Genomic DNA, 21,167 nt, shown 5'->3' on the forward strand with positions numbered 1-21,167 from the left:
TACATAACGGTGGTATGAAATTTCAGTCTAGTAGTGACTGCTACAAGCACATTTATATACAACATTTTAAAAATACTTACATATTTAACAGTAATTGGCAAGTACATTTTTTTAATCACATCCTGAAATTTTTACTGACCTTTATTTTTCAGGAAATCCTGAGTTCCTGGAGCTCCTCCTTCACCATTTAACATTGTGCCACCTGTGGATCAAGAGAGACCCATGCTTATCTGGACCTTTTCCCACCAAAATCCCAGCACTGCATTTCCTCTTTAAAACAAAACAATACATAGCTCTCATTGTAACATTAAAGAAATATCTGAATACTAACCTTGTAATAGCAAATATTTTAATATTTTATTTAAACTGTTTTATATATTTTAAGGTTGTTTTATGTTTTAAGCTGCTCCAGCCAGCTAGTACTGTAAGTGGTACCACATATGCACAGCATATGCATAGTGGGTGGGTGTGCACATGGATGCACATATAATTATGCACATATGCATGATGTATAAGCAGTCCTACTGCTCACAATACTATGCTAAATAAAAGGCTACATGGTCAAAGGTCTATGCCCTAACTGTGAGGCCTACTCACATCCATATGGCTAACATCACTTCCCTCCTCTTCGCAAAAGGAACCTGCTCCCTACTGTCTACTGAGAACACGGTTTTACCCAGCCATGTCTGGGTATGGCCTGGGAGAGGGCTAGCTGGCAAATGGTGAGACTCTGAGGAGAGCACTAAGCATTAAACAGCAAAGAAGCCCAAAGTAGTCATTGCAGACACCACAACCAAAGGCACTGCTTACTCAGGACACCTTTACCCACCAGGGAAGTGGTTGAGTCACCATTCCTGGAAGTATTTAAAAAGACATGTAGACGTGTCGCTTAGGGACATGGTTTAGTGGTGGACTTGGCAGTAGTAGGTTAACAGTTGGACTCAATGATCTTAAGGGCCTTTTCCAACCTAAACAATTCTATGATTTAGCAGCACCATACCTCTGCACAAAAAGCTCTTGATACCAACCGGACGAATCCCTCCCTATCTTATCATGAGCAAGACTTGAGCACGTGCTCCATGACAAGGATTGCAATGTGAAGTTCCTACTGTTATACCTGAAGTCCTTATTGTCACTCAGAGGCAGCCACTCACCCAGGCAGCCCTACTAATTAAACATAATTTCAAAGCCTCTGGAACCAGGGCTACATGGGCTTTGTAAAACGCTGTCAGACCACAGAGCTGGGGCACGCGGTCAAGCCACAGAGAACTACAAGAATAACAATTTCCCGCTCTCCTGCACATATGTACTCCCAGATGAGCAATTACCAGAGAAAGATTAACGGTTGCCTTGGAAAAGGCTATGCATCCACCCCACAGTACCAGCTGGACAGTGAGGACCACTTTAGTGGCAGCTGGAGGATGGCAAGAGAAAACTAACCAGGTAAGAGAAGTCACAGGCCCCAGCCAGGGCCTTGTAAATCTTCATGCTCTATTAGCTGGACTCCAGCATTTATAACTGTGATTAAGGGATACACAGTACAGCTCTTGTCTAGGAGGGTGAATACACTAGTCTGGAGGATTACAGCTGCTTTTATATGCTAGTTACTTAATTCTTTTTCTATCTAGATGCATAGGAGTAGAGAAAGGGGCAGAGGAAGGAGCCCAAATATCTCATATAAGGTTCCAAAATGTTCTTTGAAAGATTTTTATTTAAAATTCAAACAAGAATGAAACCAGAGGCAGCTAATACAAAGAGATGTGAGAAAGCAAGTGTTCTACTCTTGCCAAATAGGTAGTCCCCATCCTCCCAGTCCTTTGCAGATGACCAATGAAGGCCAACACACTTGAATTTATTTCCAGACCTAGTCAGTTCAAGAACTGACTGAAAATGTGCTTATGGCCATTAAAACACCCCAGGTACCACACGCCTTAAACTATGGCTTGAATGATACTTAGCAGAATCACTAGTTTCTGTAAAACAAATTAATATTTAAACACTAGAGTACAGAAAATCATGGAAATAGATTTGCTGTCTTTAAAATTAGATTACGGATAAAAAGGATTTAGCTGAAACTCCGGACTGGAAGCACATTTTGGCACAGGAAAGTCATGCGGGGATATGGAGTGGATTCCCTTCCATGCTGTTGTTTCAACTAAAATATTGACTAGCATTAATTATGCTATCCTATTGGGATGAGAAGGTTCGCCTAGACTCACTTTTTAGATAAATCATGTCCTCATCACTCTTCTAACAAAAACTCCATGACTCTGCAAACCTTTATGTGTTTGTTTGGCGTCACACACAATAGCCTTGTGGCCATGAAAGAGGTCTCTCTGTGGCAGCAAAGGTGTGCAGGTACATCAGTGTTTGCAAAAGCACGGTTTGTATTTGTCCTGCTTGCAGACTTGGTTGATATGTGAAACACTGAACACCGATCAGAATAAGTCAGTTTCTCATTATCAGAATTTTTCTGGGATGAGGTGAAGGCAACCGTGATACTGTTCATTTTGTTCATTATCTGGGAATTACATACTGAAGTAACAGCTTTAGGACCTGTTAATCATTTACATCAAAGCGCTTTTATGCTATTTTGGGAGTGTAAAGCAATCAGAATGTGTACTGAATTACTACAGCAGTTAGACAGTTTAAATGATAGTCACAGCACATGATGGTCAGAACAGACATGGCTAATTGACTTCTCACAAGCCATAATACTTAGAAAGCTAATCCAAGGGTGAAATATTTTAAATTTTGTCTTAAAGGTTTTAAAAACTCCTGAAATGTTAGGCTTACCTGATTATACAAATGCATACCTGATTTTGCAACTGCTCTCAGTTTGGCAGGAGAAGTCACAGCAGCGATTAGATTACACAGCAATGTTCCTCTGCTATTCATTTTCTGCAGTTCAGGTGCTTTTAATGTCCATTCATCTTTTAAATTCTGATTAAGAAAAATAGTCATTTGTTCATTACAAAACTGATTTCAGACTTAAAAGATTTAGCACAGAGAAAGGAACAACCTTGCTACTTGGGAATCCCCTGCAATATATCCAAACATGCAAAGGAAATGGGAATGTAAATGTAGGCTGCAAGCTCCCTAGTCCCAATTACTGTAACTGTCTACCCCTTAAGTCTGTACTTTTATGTTACTAATAGATGCCCTATTTCCTTCAGCCATATTTCACTTCTCATCTACAATGTCTTACCAGTGTATCTTCCAAAGGTTTCTTTAACTCCTCTGTATTCAGAGAGGGTTCCGCTGCTGGAATTCGTTCTGTCGTCTCTTTTATCCATTTCTTTAATGATTCTACAAGAAGCTCAAAAGTATCCATTTGTTTCTGACAAGATGATACATCCTCTTCTCTAGACAATTAAAGACAACAAAAGAAATTGAGCACTGAATGTCAGTATTCCTTCTGATAATTAAACCAACAGATATTATCAATCTGATATTGCTATTCCTAAATTCAGAGAGTCATAAAAACTAACTTTACGGATATGAGCAGAATGTGGAAAATCTAGTCTTGCTGTACAGGTAACTTATATGGAAGCTCTAATAATTTCTCCAGTTTTCCTTTGCAGCCTGATTCCAAACGGTACTCTAAAGCAATTTGCACAAGCAGCAATTTGTATTCTATCAGAGAAGGGGAGAAGAAGGGTTTTCTTAGAGCTGACAGGACTCCTGTGAATTTTGTGACGAGTTACTTGTCTTCATAGCCAACATTAGAGCTCTTGAACCAGACAGACAAACTACAAAGCCATTTCCAAATAGAATCTCTTTTTTTTTGATAAAAACCTTCTCTCTACTCTGTGGTTTTCTGCAATCCCTTGAGACTGCATGCAGGAGGATAGCAGTCATCACAACATTCACACTGTATATTAGCCAAGGCGGAAACACTTCAATTATTTCACTTACTTTTCCTTTACAGTCTCCTCTACTTCTCTGAATTTCTTTGACAAAGCATTTACTTTTTCTAATACCAATGCTTTATCTCCAGGAAGAGCATGGAATGAAAGTTCTTCAAGAAGCTGCTGCAAAACTTCCAGATCCTTCTTATGTTGTGCCAATTCTACACTAGCTTCCTGCAAAACAGGATTACATTCTTCATATTACACTTTACAATCACTTGTTCAAAATTAAATTCCTGATTTTAGGTAACTGACCAAAGTTGGGTAACAAGCATGCCTTATTTATTTTTCAATCACTTAGATGACTTAGACTAGAAATACACAATGTATACAAATGGAATGGTATAGTACCTGCATATATTGAGACACTTCACTAACATCCTTTCTTGGTGCCTCCGTCTCACTGAGTGCCTGGTTTTTCTCATCTAGAAATGACTGAAGTTTTTCTGACAGACCTTCAAATAACTCCACTTTAGTCTTCAACTCCTCCATTTTCGTAAGCTTCTCCTTATGCTTGTTACTTGCTTCAGAAAACCGTCCTGCAAGTTCACGCATTTTAGCTTGCAGTGTGGATGCAGTGGATGGATCTGCTGTTTCCGTGAACTTCTTCACTTTTTCATTCATAGTGTTTATACTGCTTTGGCGACCCGCAATGTCTTGTTCTAGCATCTGAAACAAGCAACAACTACTCTGTATTGCTTATAACTAAATTTTAAGACGTGAAACTGGTACACTATATCAAGCAACAAATCAGCATAGCTAGACCATCAGTGTAGGTCTATTTCAGCTACAAAAATCTTTATGTGCAGTTTCACTTCAGGCAATAGTCCTCTTTATTATTTTGAATCCATTAAAGGTGCCAAACTAAGATTTTAGTTCTTTCTTGAAATCTGAATCGTCAAAGAAATGTTTCTTCAGAGAATGCTACTTACAATGCTTTTACTAATAATATCCTGAATAGCAGCAGAATTCAAAGGCACTTGATCTCGTTCTTCAAGGCTCCTTTCAACACCTTCCATCCAATCCAGCATTTCATCCAAACCATCCTGGACGCTTAGGGATCGTGTCAGAGTTATTTGGAGCTTCTCATTCCTTTCGTTCACAGACTTGGATAAATTGTCATACCTCTCCACAATATCATCTGATAAACAGAAAATATATTTAATTTTTTTCCTTTAGCCAAACTAAACTTTTAACTCATTTTACCAGTTCTCACCAGGTAAGTGTGAGTCAAAAATTGCCTACATCAGAACGAAGCAAAAACATCAGCTTTATTCAGTGAAAACATACAAGCAAAGATCAAAATCTTCAAATAGAGACAAGAAGCCCACAGGACAAAGGAAATGAGGGAGCAGCTTACAGCTGTGCTCCCTAGCTTTTAGAAGCTGGTTCCCATGCAGCTCTAGCTTATGACAGCTCTTGACTGTTCCCAAGAAATAAAATAGCAGAGTATTAAGACAGGTATTCTACAAGTATGTCTCTTATGTTATTATTAGAGCTGAAAGGTTCTTCCAGATGATTCTTCATTAGACCTTCAACACTTTTGGGATAAGCCTCTGAAAGTTACAAGTTCCATGTACCTCCCATGGAGTTTCATCACCAACTCCAAAAAGGCAAGCCCACAGTTGTTTTATTTTGTTGCTCTGCAAGTTACTTATGGGATTTCAGTAAAAGATAGTTGTGTGATACACATAGAGAGTCTTCAAACTTCAGACAGTGGTGAATGTCATGCTGTGCTACTTCTCACAAGCGATAGGAAAGAGTATCGGGTGTAGGTGGTAAGGTTTTGGTAGCGGCAAAGTTTTTGGCCTCTGTGAAGAGAGGCCAGGGCTGCCCTATGGAAGACACACAGACTGTTCCAGCTGGCTCCAGCTGATCCACCACAGGGCACAGCTGAGCTCCTCAGCCAAGCTGGTGGTGCCTCTGGGAAAATGTATTTACGAAAGGGCAAAATGATGCCTGAGAGTGAGAAGTGAAGGGGAAAAAAGTGTGAAAATCAGCCCTGCAGACATGAAGGTCACACAAAAAGAAAGAGGGGGAAGAGGTGCTCCAGGCACTGGAACAGAGATTTCCCTGAAGCCTGTGGAGGACCACGCTGGAACAGATAACCACATTGCAGCACATGGCGGACCCAGCGCTGGAGGAGGTGGATATTTTCTGAAGGAACTACAGCCCATAAAGAGCCCACACTGGAGCAAGATTATTCTGAAAGATTTCAGCCCATGGAGAGGACACAGGCTGGAGCAGGGGAAAAGCGTGAGGAGGAAGCAGCGGCAGAGAGGAGCTGTTATGGACTGACCACAACCACCCATTCCCCATCCACCCTGCACTGTTTGGCAGGGAGGAGGTGCGAGTAGTTGGGAAGGAAGGAGTGATGGTGAGCCTGGAAAAAAGAACGGGGTGGGAGGAGGATGCTGCTTTAATTTGTCTTTGTTTCTCACTGTCAAAACCTATTTTATTTGGCAATAAGTGGAATTTAATTTTCCCCAAGTAAAGTCTGTTTTGCCCACAACGGTAATTGGTAAGTGATCTCCCTATCTTGACCCATGGGCTTTTCCATCTTATTTTCTACCCCCAACCTGTTGGGCAAGGGCAGTGAGAGCGCAGCTGGGTGGGCATCTGGCCACCAGCCAAGGTCAACCCATCACAGTCAGTTTCTTGAAGTCAGAAAGAAATAATTCCTTGGCTAAGCAAACTTCAAATAATTGCTTGGAAACAGATAGTTGGAGTCATGTTCCTTGAACCTGAACATGCTCCTTCCCACTGGAGAATTTATGATCCTCAGCAAATCACTAACTCTGTTTGGCATGCCCATCTGTAACATGGGAATTAAACATAATCCCTATTTCTGAAAAAAAAAAAGTCAAAAATAAAATGACAGCTTTTAAGTGAAAAGCATATGGATCAAGTGTAGGAGGCAGATCAACAATGAAGTTACTGTATTGTGATAGCTTATGACTCCAACAAAATATGGACTTGAACAGTGACACGAGAATGTGGAAACTCTGTATTTTGTCTCTTCCAGTACCTGCATGCAGACACAAGTGATAAAAAGAGGTACTAAGAAAAGTAAACATTTTACCCAGTGTCTTCTGAATCTCATCTTTGTCTGGTGTCAACTCTCCCCTTGTATCCAGTAACACTTCAGCAGATTTTTTCAGTTTTTCTACAGCAATTTGGTGGTTAGACACTTGTCCCTGAAGAATCTGTAAAATTCCATAATTATCAATTATGCTTTTCCATACAGCTAATAGTTACACATGCAAGGCTTGAGATATGCCATACAACCTAAACTTAGTGCTGGGAATAAACTAACTCAATTTGTGACCTCTCCTTAAAAAAAATCTTCACCAGTGGCTATGACTGCTGTTGACCTTCTGGCCTTTGCTTTAGTTTATTCACCATCTTTTTTATCTTCTGTTTTACAATACTTCTCTGACTCAACTGATTTCTTGCATGTAACTTCAAAATGTGTCTTTTGATTAGTTGTTTTTAAAGACCATTTGTACAGACTCATATACTATCCAAAAGAAAAATAAACATATTTTTCAACTCAGCATCAGAGAACAATTCAGGGGGAAAAACATACAGTCATCAGCAGTAGTTACACATTCACCATCAGTTGTATTGACAAAGGATCAGGCTGATATCGTAGCGTAAACAGGAATAGCTTGAAACAAGATGATCACCTTCACAATTTAGGAACCTCCTGGAGCCAGTGTCACTGAATTTTGCCTAGGTTTGTCCCTCTAACCAAGGCACAGGGGTTTAGAGACTAGCCCACCCATGACTCACTCTAGAGTCAGAGAAAGACAGGAAGGATGAGTCAACTTCTGAAAGCGGCTTTCTCTCTCCAGTGTATAAAAGTACTTTAGAGTGAATAGTCTTTAAATTATTCCAGGCCCCTGTGCTAGTGTATGTGACATATCTTTGTTCTGATTCCCTTGAACTTTATACAAATCCAAAATGAAGGGACTTCTCATTTATTTTTTGAAACAAACTAACTCAATGAACATATGACTCAAAAGGTAATCCCATCTGCCCTGCCAGGACAAAGAATTCACATCAATGCATTCAGCACTGGTACCCAGAGCACAACAGTATGCCAGAACATAGTATGTCTTGTTGACCCACTTGATATAATAAAACTCAGATAGACCTGAAGAGGAATTTTCCTTACACTAGGAAAATATACTGTACTTGTGCAAAAAAAAAAAAGAAAAGAAAAAAAAAAAACCCCAAACAAAAAAGACATACCAGAAAACCTTGTATGCTGACAGAAAGCAAGCAAGCTGATGCCAGAGGCACTGAAGAATATTCTGAAGAACAGTTAATCCCCGTAAAAAGATTAGACCCCACCATGCTGCCAAGGTCTGTGTCTAGCTGGATTATCAGCTGCATGTGTTGGCTACAAGGGACAGCTTTAACTTGCAACACCTGACTTCTTCAGAAATACTCTTTGGTTTGCTTTCATTAATTGGCTTGCTTTCTTTAGCCTCCTGTTTTTTCTCTTCCTTTCAATCTTTTGACAGGTTGTACCCTCTCCCTTCCTCCCAGCTCATATTCATTGAGTGCTCTTTTGTGTGGCAAGTAATGTAGGCGTTTCATAAAAGAACTCCAGTACTCACTCCTTTTGTATTACTTGCATGAAAATTGGCATTATACAGGATATAATTCATTTTGGCGTAAGGAACAAAAAGTTTAAATGAAGCTTCAAATTGTAACTGGTGTTACTCCTACTTTTCTAGCACTTGGAAGTACAAATGTACCTAAATTGTTCCACTGTTAAGAGTTTAAAATTTACACTTTTAATTTTGTTGTCTTACAACATTGCTGTGTCTCCTCTGATGCGTCATGCACCAAAGTGTTGGGCAATTCCAGTGTCAGATTTGAAAGATACCATGCGGTAAAGGTAACTACTGCTCAGGCTGATGTAAGGGAAATGGTTAAAGCACATACTTTCCAAGGGACACTGACTATCATTTGTCAATAGCAAACATATCAGACCTGCACAGATACTCCACATAGCACAGACAGAACAGTGAGGAAATGCCTGACCAACAGCTTTGGTCACTGAAAAATAAATAATCTTGCATTTTAATTATAGTACAGATGAATGTGTTTATGAAAATATAAGAGCCAGTTCAAAGACAACAGACTGTATGAAACTTTATATAACTCACCTTATACTTGGGTTCCTAAAGCATTCTGTAAACCTACATTTTACGCAACCAACCGGAGTTTTACCTTCACAAGCTCCATCACTAACCTGTCTTGCCTCTTCTAGGATTTACATAAAGTTGTGAGTTACTCTCTCAGTGGGGAAAAAAAAAAAACAAACAAAAAACCAAAACACTGTTTTTCTATGCAGTGCAAATTATGTTATATTCATCTCTGCAGGGCATATAGTACTGGGTACAACTGAAGCAGGCAAACAGACTAGTCGCATCACACTGCTTATCCAGCATGATCCCTTTCATAATGCAGTAACACACAAATGCAAACAGAAAAAAGGCAAGAGTCACAGACAACAAACATCAAGTGGTCTTCTCTATCAGGAACTCAGTCCCAAGCCCTACTCTGATAGCAAACTGTAATCACTAAACCCTTTCTTAGTTGAAAAACTTTCCAGATTTCACCCTATCAATTGCTAAGTGATATGAAACACATCTTGCTTTCACCACTGCTAATGGCATCTTGGTCCCCCATTTTTTTTCACCCTAGTGCTTTTCAGATAACACTCTGGACAGCTGAGTTTGAGAACTATAAAAGTTTTATGCCCACGTGCAAGGCAAGAACTTGGCCTGCAGCCTCTTGGATTATATTAGATTATCCTGTTTTTCAGACAAAAAGCAGTTTCTTTTAGGACAGAAGTACTTCTGCTTTCTAAAGCTTTTCACCTTGGTTTCTTCTAGTTGTCTTTGGAGATTTTTGGGATCCGCTGCAACTGGCTCTGATAGTTGTTTGTTCACAGCTATTTCAGAGGCCTGGAGACCTGACAAAAGTCCAGATGAGGCATCTTCATAATGCTGGTATTTATCCACCAGGTCTTTAAGGTTATTTCCAAGAATGCTACACTAAAAGAGTAGAAAACAAACAAGCAAATACCCAGGCATTAAACTGTGTGCTGCATTTCATTCCATACTCAAGGTCATACTTTCCTTCCTGAAATACTGCATGATTTTCTCCTGTCATCATTCCACTGTCTAACTGATTTCTGAACTAAGGCACGACAGCTGGACAGGCTACGCAGGTCTTCCCAGTCTGTGCTCCTCAAGCGTGATTTAGGATCAAGTCACTGATGCAGGTGGGAAACTGCAATCTAGCCCATTGTACTAGAATAGGGAAAGCTTTAGGAAGACTTTTTGATCCACAAACGTAAAGATTCTTTATCAGCACTCTGACACCAAAAATGTAGCCAGTGGAAGCTAGAAATTTTCAAAAAAAAATCAGAAGATACACATATGTTCATTAAAATCCAGTCAGCAGAGTATTGCTTTCATAAATACCTTATCTGCATAGCGAATCCAAAGTGATATGGCTCAGTATGGCACATATGCTTTGTTTTGGTCACTTAAGAATGTCATCTGACCAAGATCCTATTAGTCCTGCACGTTAGCATGCCCCAAAAACGTAAACAATGAATCATGATGTAAAAAGGTCAGTGGAACTCTTTCAGACTTTTTGGAGATAGTTTCGCAAGCAAAATCTGATTGTATTAGGTCATAATATTTATAAACAGTTACTTCAAAAATTTATATGCTGAACTTTCCACACACTGTATTTTATTATTTACATTTGGTACTTGGTCTCCACCTGGTGGCCAAACATAGAATGCACACATTTACATAACCAGTAAACTAAGAACTGACTTCAAGATTCCTTCAATATGTAAGCCTATAAACTCATATGTGTGTGTGTGCGAATATATATATATATATATACAAAAAATAAAAGCAATATAAATATTTACTAAAAGCAAGAAGCTTTTACAAAAGGCAGAAAGGTTACTACAAACCCATTTACAACTTGGAAGATCTCACTTTAAAAGTCTGTCCTTCAAGACTCAATTCAATAAGAAAAAGTCTAATTTGTGTTGGTTTTGGTCTGCATATTCTGGTCAAATATTTAAAGCATGTTTATTACATCTATGCTAAATGTATATATGGAAAGAATAGAATTTGGCAAGCTGACAAATCTGAGAGCACAAATCAAGCTGCTGGCGTAGGATTTTTATATGCATAAAAATAAGCTCTGTGAAAATTCTGCAATGAAATCTTTACATTCACACTCAAACTAATCCAATAAATCAGCTGGAGGAAATCTAACATGTTAATACAAGCTTTTAGCTTCACTGTTCATATAAGTTAAGTGGGGAAATGAAAATGAGCTTCTGTATATGGAGAGCCTTCACAAACTGTTTGAGAGAATAGGGTTTACACTGTTTTTGTAATCAAGCGACCAAAACCATGTCTTTACAGAATTTACGTTTCTGAGCAAGAAAACATTAGACAAAAATTCCCAAAGATGGCTACTGCTGCAAACCAACACTGTATCAGTGGACACTGAAGCTCTACTAAGGAGACTGAACCTATGATCTTTGAAAATTATGAAATGGCATAGTCAAAGGATACCGACAGCAACTGTCTCTTAAATGGTCCAATTAATAATTATCTCAAAAGCTTACAATTCCAGAATATTATCAGTATTGAACAACACTCTGTTGGTTTTTTGAAAACAGCTGGAAAGTTGGAATCTGAGACCAGTTGGTGATGTTTGTCTAGTTCTACCAGACAGATTCCATATGTGAACCTGGCACAGACTAGCTGGATTATCTGCCCTCTCTAAGGTACATTGGGGATTTTGCACTGCTAATTTCCCATTAGTTAGAGACTAATCTCAGATTATTAAGGATAAAATGTTTATTTGGCAGAGTAGTGGAAAAGAATTGCTATCCTCAAATCATTATGTTCTTGCATGCCTAGTGCTGACAACAAAGGTCACACTGGGACAAACTATTTCAGGATACAAATCAAATTGAAATTTTGAACGTTAATCTTGGCATAGTCTCTCTTTTTCTATATTCATTTTATTAGTAGGAAGCCAAGTAAACAAGCAGTTGTGGGAAATATTGCAAGGAACATAAAGAAATGTTATCCATCTGAAAGTATTACAATTTCTTTCCACCCCAAAATGTTACTCAGATATCCCATACTGTCATAAACTCAAAGAGTTTGTTTAAGGCTGGGAAGAACAATGAGGAAATCTGGTCTGATTTCTCCCTTCTAACACAATGTAGAAAATTTCATCCATTCAGACCTTAAATAGTCTGGCGCTTGACTAAAGCAGATCTTCTAGAAAATCATCTTGTTCTGTTATCTAACTTTAAGAAACAAAGAATTTACAACTTCCCGCAGTATTTGTTTCATCAGCTAATCCCTTTTTATACAAGCTACCAAATCAATTATAGTAGTCTTTTCTACTCAGTATAAGTAAAACTTACCTTAGTATAGAGAGATTTGAAACGATCTGAAGCGCTATCCAGTTTACTCTGCACTTCAGCATATGTAGCCGAAGTATCGATACCATCTTTGTCAACCTTCACACCATCTCTTTTACTACATGACCTTGCAGCATCTAAAACTCTTTGTCCAGAAATTGTAATATACCGTAAATCACCTTTGTGAGATATAACATCTTCTGAAAAACTCTTCTGCCTTTTCAGTTTGACCATAATACCACTGAAGTCAGAAGCACCTGCCTCCAAATTGTCAAGTTCTTGTTCTGCCTGCTGCAGCCAGGTTTCAAACTCACTATAGTCTGCATCAAATTTCTCAAGTTCTTCTCTCAGAGAATGAGTCAGCTTCATCTTCCGTTCTGATTCAGCTAAAGCAGTCTCGTACTGAGCCTTCAGCTCTTTCATGTTCCTTTGCATCTTGTCTTTTTCTTCAGGGGAAAGGTAGTGCCCTTGTTTCTCAAGCAGTGCCTGAGCAGACTGAGTTGCTACTATGACAGCCTGCTGCTGTGAAATAATTTTCTCATGTTGAGCCTACAAGAAAAAAAAAAAAATTATGACCAGCACCTTCTTGGATGGTTTCATTAGACCATTATTGTCTTGAAATCTCTGCTGAATTCTGCTTAGAAACGACGAGTAAAACAAAGTCCATCAAAATGATAAAAAGCTTTTCTAATTTTCGTATTATTTATTAAAAAACATTTTGTGAGTAATTTAAGTGAAAGCATGACTCCTCGTCATCATATTTCTGTGCAGTTTCAAAATTTTATGAAACATCCAGTGGTAATTTTAGCCAGATATACAGGCCACAACCAAATGGGAGTCTTCAAATATCACTGGAACTCAGAAATACTAGGATGCATATCAACACAAACACTTTGCCCTGTACTTCTCAAAGACAACTCTGTGTAGTAAAACTAGACATTACCATTCTCTTAATTTTTTTCCTAATAAAAATTATTTGCTTATTTCTTAACTTTTAGGGTAGCGTGCTTAGTGTAACAAAATTTTCCCAATTCCCTGTCTCAAAATAGATTTATCAAATAAAGCATTCAAAGGTAGGCAACTTTCCAAATCAAAACTGTTCCATTTCCTGTTACATAAATTGTAACTACCATTTCAAGAGCCAAACCAAAAGGAGTGAAAGCATCAAACATTAAAAAGAATACAGACACTTTCTTCTTATACTGAGTGACAAACATTATTATCCAATTTTTTGAATTTGATTTTTCAATTTCAAGACCAGTGATTCTTATCAAATATACTTGGTCATAAAACGGGTCCTTTTGACATTAAAAATTGAGACACATTCTATGCATGTAAATTGTTTCAATCTCATAAAAAAACCAGTAAGTCATAGGAACTAGAACTGTATGCCAAATAAAATCCATATTTCAAATAGATTCTTTCAAAAAATCTCCATTCTTGAAGGTCCTGTATTCCAATATAAAACACCTATGTAAAATAGACTGGTATGCTTTTCTTCCATGAGTACAGTGGGCAATTATCCTGTGGGCATTAGGTGCAGAAAAGAGCTGTCAAAAAAGTGGAAGTAAAAACATTATGTACACAAAACCAAATTATCTCATTTTCTCTTTTTTTTTTTTTTAATAAGAAAGGAAAACAAAAATAGTATTAGCTATCAACATTATCATTTTCATCAACATGTCCATCAAACCACACCTAAAAAAGTTCTTGGTTGTTCAACTGTAAGTCAACAAAAGCCATAAAACTGAGCTCTTATTATTTTAAATGCTTCCAATTGTCTTACCTGGAAAATCTATTTTTAAAATTCTGTGCTGTGGTTTTTTGTAACTCATCCTTCTGAAGCCTTCAAATAGTACTTTGCCCATGTGTTAAAGTTACAGTGAATGAAGATTATCATTTCAGCAAACTATTATTTGCAGCTCTTGGTAATCAGTGTTCACAGGGAATTGCAGGGGGTTGAATCATTTGGCTACTACAAAGATTTTTGAAAAAGTCATATAAAGGGTATAAATTTATGTTGCTGCTTTTTGCATTTTATTTACCTGCATTAAATTCTCACTATAAAAATTAAGGATAGACTCACCATCAGGATTCTCAACGTTTACCTTGTAGAATATGTCCTTTTTCTTACTTTGCAGGAAACAACCACAGTAACAGTGAAAAAGTGACAAATTTGCAATACATACTAACTACTGAAATTCCTACCACTGTATATCACTAACTGCCTAGTTCCTGTTCCAAAGTCTATGACAAAAAAGATGAGATTGAATTTACTCATGTTGAATGAGGACTGACACATTTAGCACCTAAATGTTGAATAAACCCAGTAACAGTACCTTGACTTTCTGATACTGCTGGTTCAGATTATCTTCTGTGCTTTTTACTAGTCCATCCACCTGAGTTTCAATGTCAAAAAAACCATTGACATCATCCTCCTCTCCTTCCAAAGTCTTCACATCTCCCTCTTCAAAGTGTGTTCCATTCTGTTCTATCACCTGCTTAAATTTCCGGCCATGCTCCGCTTCTTTATCCACATTTGATAACCAATCCAAGAGATTTTCTATTGTATTTTTACTTTCTTCCAGCTGTTCTATAGCTGCAACCTACATTGAAATTTTACAGTTTCAGTTTAGAAATCTTCTTTAGGCACTACAAAATATCATATGCAAACAGACCATTTAAAATACATTAACATTAAACAAAATTTTTGATTGACATACACGTTGCTGTTTATTTTATAAAGAAAATAAACCAGCAAACAGTTTATTAGTCACCCAAATGAAAGGTGATTTTAATCTCTCCACAGTATATGAACAATAAGTTGCAAGACTAATCCCCTAAGACACGTAAAAAGTTTGAATAAAGGTATGAAATGGTTGCCTAAAAACCTTTTCTGTTTCCTGCTTAATTGCTGTTGTCATAGCTTTATCCAGTTCTTTTTTGGACTCTTCTGCCTTCTGGCTAAGGAGCAAACACTTTGTCTTAGCTTCATTCAGTTTCTGTTCAAGAATAGTCTTGTCCTCTTGTGACAACTTCTCTCCATCCTCTTTCAAGAAGGTTTCAGTATTTTTCACAATCTCTGCCAGTGTCTGGGCACTCATTCTCATGTCTTTTTGTATCTCCTTTTGAGAAAAAAGAAAGCAAATAGGAGTAAGCAAATTATTGACCAGATCTTTCCAACTAACTTTATTGGAACTCTCTCAGTTCTAGGGGCAAGCACCACATTGGTCCTTTTTAACTTGGGAGAGTACATGATACATTACTTGCAGATAGGATTATTAAAAAAAATAAAATCAATTCAACATCTGACAACGTTGCTGCAGCTCAATCTGTCTTTTTTTTTTTTTAAATTGCAAGTCTGTTGGCTTACACTCCTATCCAGAGTGAGGCCACCTTTTTCCTTTGTTTGGCAGCTCAAATATTTTATTTCCATGTACACAGAAGAAAATATATCTTATTTTTTAGATATCAAGATATAAAGTAAATCTGCTACACTGTAGTTAGTAAGGTGAGTCTCCTGACAAATTCCATTCCATTACTATCTTAACAGAAAACAAGGGGACTGAATAAGTTATAAACTTGTAGTCATCGTTCCCAGGTGGAAGTTTTCCCATATTTCTTGGTTTTGTTCAGGCCAAAAGTGCCGTATGAATATTTTTCTTTAATTGTAATCAACCATAATATTTCAATCTTCAAAGAATGCTTAAGTCAGGACAGATGTTTAGGTTTAGTTTATCCAAAGCAGTTTGCCTAGTCCTATGATAGAGTCAGATAAAAAAATCTGCCTCCCAGTTACCTGAGAGGAGTTTAATTATAACAATAATTATGCTGTTGAATACATTCACCCAGTTACTGAAGTAATTGTAACACTCTTGAAGCTGCAAGATAAAACATTTGATTCTCATTCTAGACTACAGATTTTGCAGCAGTTATAGAATATAGTTAGGCAGTTGAAACTGCAGCTCGTTTTAACACTTCAGCAAGCATGTTAGAAAGATTTTCCTGGGGACACTGTATCAAGACAAGATTCTCCCTCTCTGACAAAGATCTCTGTGCTCCTTTTCAACCAGCTCACTGAGGATGAAAGCTCTGACTTGATCTATAAAAGACCTTTCATAAGCCCCCATCCCCCTCCTGAGACACACTTCTACAATGGTGTCTACAAGAAATCAGTCAGCAAGTAACAACTACTCTGCTAGGCAGTCACAAACAGCTGATGAAAAAAAAAAAGAAGCATATGTTATCTCAGTTCTTCACTCCCATGGGTACCCCATGTAGGTCATAAATTCTTAAGACAGGTAACAGATATTAAGAGGTATCCCAGGGTTGTCTGTATCCTTCCACTGACTACAAGGAGAACTTTGACAAACTAGGTGTGTTATTTTGAAGATAAGTAAAGCAAATCAAGATGAATAAGGAAATTTTTGCCTTTATAGATTACTAAACCTGATTTGGAGCTCTACAGTATAGTGAACTACTACTAGGAGAAGGAGGAAGAAGAGTAGTACCAAGTCCTTCAGTCCTTTAACTATCATAAACTCAATTAGCATCAGTCAGAACAGAGTAAAAGCTTACAGACGACAGGATACAGCTGAAAAGCAAGGTCTCAATACGAAAGCAAGCAAACTGAGAGGGCTCTGTTACACAAGGACACCAAGGATATTGCAAGCAACACTAGAAAAAACAGAATTCAAACCAAAACAAGAGTGAGGCAATGAAAAGCCTCAGGCAAGAGAAAGCCTTGCAGCAAAATTCTTCAAAATACTGTGAAAAGGAATAAGCACTCCCTGAAACCAGTTAAAAAGTTGATTAAATTATTTTAGTGTAATAAACAAGTTTGATTTTATCATATCTGACAGGAACAATCTTAAGCTAAAGATCCATATAACAAATTTCATGCCTGCTCCAAGAGTGCTTCTTGTAATGTCTAGTACATTTTCTAGTATCTTCTAGTCTGAAAGTTTTTCTTCTCCCACCGGCACATACTGGAGTGTATTCAGGGACAGCAGTTTAAATGCACGCCATTAAGCCATTACTTCTGGTAGGTCAAACAAGTCTATTTTACTCTCCTCTCACATGACAGTCTTGTAATTCAACAAAAGAGTCTTGTCACTCTCCTCTGCACTCAGCCTTCTTTAACTTATCTGACTAAAATTGTGCATACCTCCTGTTTAGTCTGGTATTGTTCTAGCTCAGCCTTGCTGTCTCCAATAACAAGAGACTCTTGCTGTCCAATGAGTCGATTTTCAGTCTGTGTAAGCAAATCACAGATTTCCTGCAGTTTCTCTTTGCTTGCCTGCTGCCGTTCAGCCACATCCTACATTAGAGCCAAATACAATCAAACAATAAAACAAAAACGTCCTCACTTCAGCAACTAACAGACACTCTAATAGGAATTACCTCTGAACATCAATATTGCAAAGCAATCATCTTAAAAGTATGCTGTAAACATGATAGCAGTGGTACAAAGAGGAAGATGAACATACAGAAATTATGGATAAACCTCAAATATGTTGTAAGTAAAAGAGACCATGTTTGATGGAATTGCCCAATAGAAGTCTGGCCATGCACATATGTGAAAGATGAAATCTCCAAACAACAGGAGTGAAAATCCAGTCTCTTAACCGCTGAAACCTGTGACAAACACTATTAATTCTGAAAAAAGGACATCAAAAGAGAGGTTAGTTGTGATTGTGAGTTAGCTCTTGTTGGTATGCACAATGTTACCTGAATAGAAAATGCTGACTTTTTAAGCAGTATAAAAGAACAAAACATGCAAGCTCATTATTGTTACTAAGTCCTAGAAAAGTATCTATGCCTCTCTTTTACTCCATTTTATGTTTCTTTGACAAAGTATGGTAGAAAGAAATGGTAAAATAATACAAAGTCATCAGAATGCTTTCAGCCACCTTTCGTTTTGCATAAACAGGGTTGAGGTGGTGATTCTGAGTCTTAACAGTGCTTCGGTGAGAGAAAACAAGATGCAGTTACACTGCAGCATCTTATCAGCCTCCTTTGGCTCTGCAAAGGCTGCTTATGCTTGCCAACTGCAGCCATGCCAGCTGAAGAGGTAACGGTCCCAACTTAACTCAGAGCTTTCCCAGTGCCCATGGCTAGAATTGCAAAATATCTTAGCTGATTTACTCATATGTTTGTCCCTCTAACCTGTCTCAGTCAAAACAAGCCATGGTAGCAAGGATTTAACAAATTTGGTTCTTTGACTATAAAGATCTAGAAAAAGATCACATAAGCAGACGACCTGGCAAATCAGAGGTAAAGAAAGTCTTCAGAGGTGGGATAGTAAATTCATTGATCAATAGCGCTTTAATTATTGATATAGCTGCTAAACAAACAACACCTGTGAGAAAACTCAAGTAAATTTCTCTCATTGCTAGAAAGAGCAGACCTGGTTACCTCAGGCTGTACAGATCCTAATGCCCAAACCTGTGTCTGTTCATAATCTAATATGCTGTTTCTGTGACTATACCAAGGAAAGACAAAAATGACAATTCACCAGACTTGATCAATATCGTCTCTGTAGAACTATGAATGTATCTGTAGTAAAATTGAGAAGATAGGAATATACTTAATACTGCATGCTGGTATTAAAATTCCTCATCCATAGACAAAAACACTCAGCACACATTTACACAGAAAGGCAAACCTTCTTATCACCCAGCTCTTGCGCTGCCTGTAACTGAGTCTCTAAACTTTCCACTTGAGATATTATTGCTTCCTGTACTCCCTGAAAAGATTTCTGGGTGGTATTTAAGAGCCTCAGCAGCTGTTTGCTCTGATGAGGAGAAAGATCTTGGGCATGTTCAGAAATGAAGAACTGAACATCGAACGCAGTGGACTCCAGTTGCATTTTTTTACAGCCGAGCTCTGCAGCACTGTTCTGTAAATGGAGAGAAGGAAATGACTAGCAATGAAGACAAATTCAGTGCAAATAAAACACATATGTCACTACCTTCTCTTCTTAGCCCCTGTTCCAAAATGATTTTGGGAGACAGTTTAGCCACAGTAAATCAAAACTCTCTGTCAGAATCATTCTGACACATTCAGATACAACATTTGAATTTGTGCACGGTTTGCCTCTGGGACAGTCCATGTCCAAGTAACAAATAAGATGACCTTGAACATCTCTGTTTCTTTGCTCTCTCCTGGATGTCTGAAAACTGGCTGACCTTCAACTCTGGAAGATTTATGGCAGATAAGGTTTAACATTTCTAGGTTCTAGGTCTGAAGACCCAGAAATGTTAAAATATTTACTTGAAAGCATTCCTCTTCATAACTCCACAGCGGGAAGCCCCACTTCCAGCTACGCACTATGCAGCCCCTATGACATTACCATGCATACTGGAACCCTCCTAAAGCACAGTAAAATAATGTCATTTTTATCATTCTTACATACAGAGGTGTATGAACTTTACTAAAAATTTGATCTGATTTGTTTTTTATGACTCATTTCATGGAGTGTGTAATGAAGAGGCTTTTTATCTTTCCTCATCTTCTGTTCTCACATATAATTGATTTGGAAGGTAATTAAACTTCAGTAAAGATTCTGGACCTTATGCATAAAGATCCAATCTTAATCACTAAAATATAGGTATTATAAATTAGATTTCCAAAAAGGGTCAGATTTGTTGCAACAAATGTAAGCAGATCCAACAGCTTTCTCAGTAAGCCAAACTTGATCAATAATTTTTTCAAGAGAAAAAGCAAATCAACAAGATTTTATTACTGGATTATCAAGTAGTTATCTTCTTAAGTAATTAGTTCTAGTGGTCTGTTTAAGCAATAGAGGTTAATGAGCAGGTATACAAAACCTAGCTAATAATTCGTAAGAAGTAGCAACGTTTGTCAGAAGCACCAACACCAAACAATACTTACTTTAAATAGCTGTAAACTTTTCTTCATCTCTTCTATATCATTAGTATTCACCATGAAGTCATTCACAATTTTACTGTTTTCTGTGATCCAGTCTGAAAATCTCTGCAGTTTGCTTAAAAGTTCCTGGTGTAATACTGCAAGCTTAGACTAGAAAGGGAAGTTGTATATTTATTTATGCCCCTGGAGTCTAGTCACATTTTCTATCATATTAAATCATACATGTATTTTTATATTAAGATAAAACAAAATAAAGCTAAAACAAATGCCTTCTTTTTAGCCAAATTACCTTGAGGAAAACTAAGGTAAAAATGTACACTGATAAAAACATACCATTTCTGAGTCAACAGCACAGACTATTTGTTTTGCTCGTTTCGAAGATGTTTCACAGACCACCAAAAATGCTTCCTGCAAATAGTCATAGCTTATCTTTAGCTCTTTAAGTTTCTCGTCAGGAATATCCCTGTTACAAAACCTTAAAAATTCTTCTGTCAACTTCATGTCCTTTTTTAGGATAATTGCAAAGGTAGCCAGTCCTGATTCAAATGACTACAAAGAGAATATATATAAAATGCATTAAGTGACTAAGCAAGAAAGACATTTAAATCTGAATTACTTTAATTGTATTTGAAATGCCTCTTTCTTTATCTAAGGGCTTTTCCTAGCACCCATCACTGAAATACAAGCATAAAGAACACTTTACTTACCTCTAGTTGTTCCAGTTCATCTTTTAGTATTTCCAGGTTGTTACTAATAGGCTGCTGGTTATGTAGGTGGCTTTTCATATGTTGAAGCACTGCCAAATGTCCTCGCATTTTCTCTATTAACTTTGAACATTGCTGTACTCCATCGACCTGAAAATG

General features: G+C 37.6%; 1 protein-coding gene across 1 annotated transcript in view; it reads right to left on the reverse strand.

Annotated features, from left to right (window-relative positions):
* LOC104073635 (dystonin-like) overlaps window positions 1-21,167 on the reverse strand; it is a gene marked incomplete at its 3' end in the record, with an annotated part of 59,654 nt that overhangs the window by 9,086 nt on the left and 29,401 nt on the right. The window contains 16 exon segments of the mRNA XM_009573482.1: window positions 140-202; window positions 2,817-2,943; window positions 3,209-3,365; window positions 3,919-4,085; window positions 4,263-4,580; window positions 4,844-5,052; window positions 6,994-7,117; window positions 9,812-9,988; window positions 12,415-12,960; window positions 14,751-15,017; window positions 15,303-15,536; window positions 17,579-17,731; window positions 19,079-19,312; window positions 20,308-20,454; window positions 20,638-20,853; window positions 21,012-21,158. Of these exon segments, the coding sequence (XP_009571777.1) occupies window positions 140-202; window positions 2,817-2,943; window positions 3,209-3,365; window positions 3,919-4,085; window positions 4,263-4,580; window positions 4,844-5,052; window positions 6,994-7,117; window positions 9,812-9,988; window positions 12,415-12,960; window positions 14,751-15,017; window positions 15,303-15,536; window positions 17,579-17,731; window positions 19,079-19,312; window positions 20,308-20,454; window positions 20,638-20,853; window positions 21,012-21,158 (3,286 nt within the window).

This window comes from Fulmarus glacialis, unplaced genomic scaffold (assembly GCF_000690835.1).
Source record: "Fulmarus glacialis isolate BGI_N327 unplaced genomic scaffold, ASM69083v1 scaffold23632, whole genome shotgun sequence".
NCBI classification, from domain to species: domain Eukaryota; kingdom Metazoa; phylum Chordata; class Aves; order Procellariiformes; family Procellariidae; genus Fulmarus; species Fulmarus glacialis.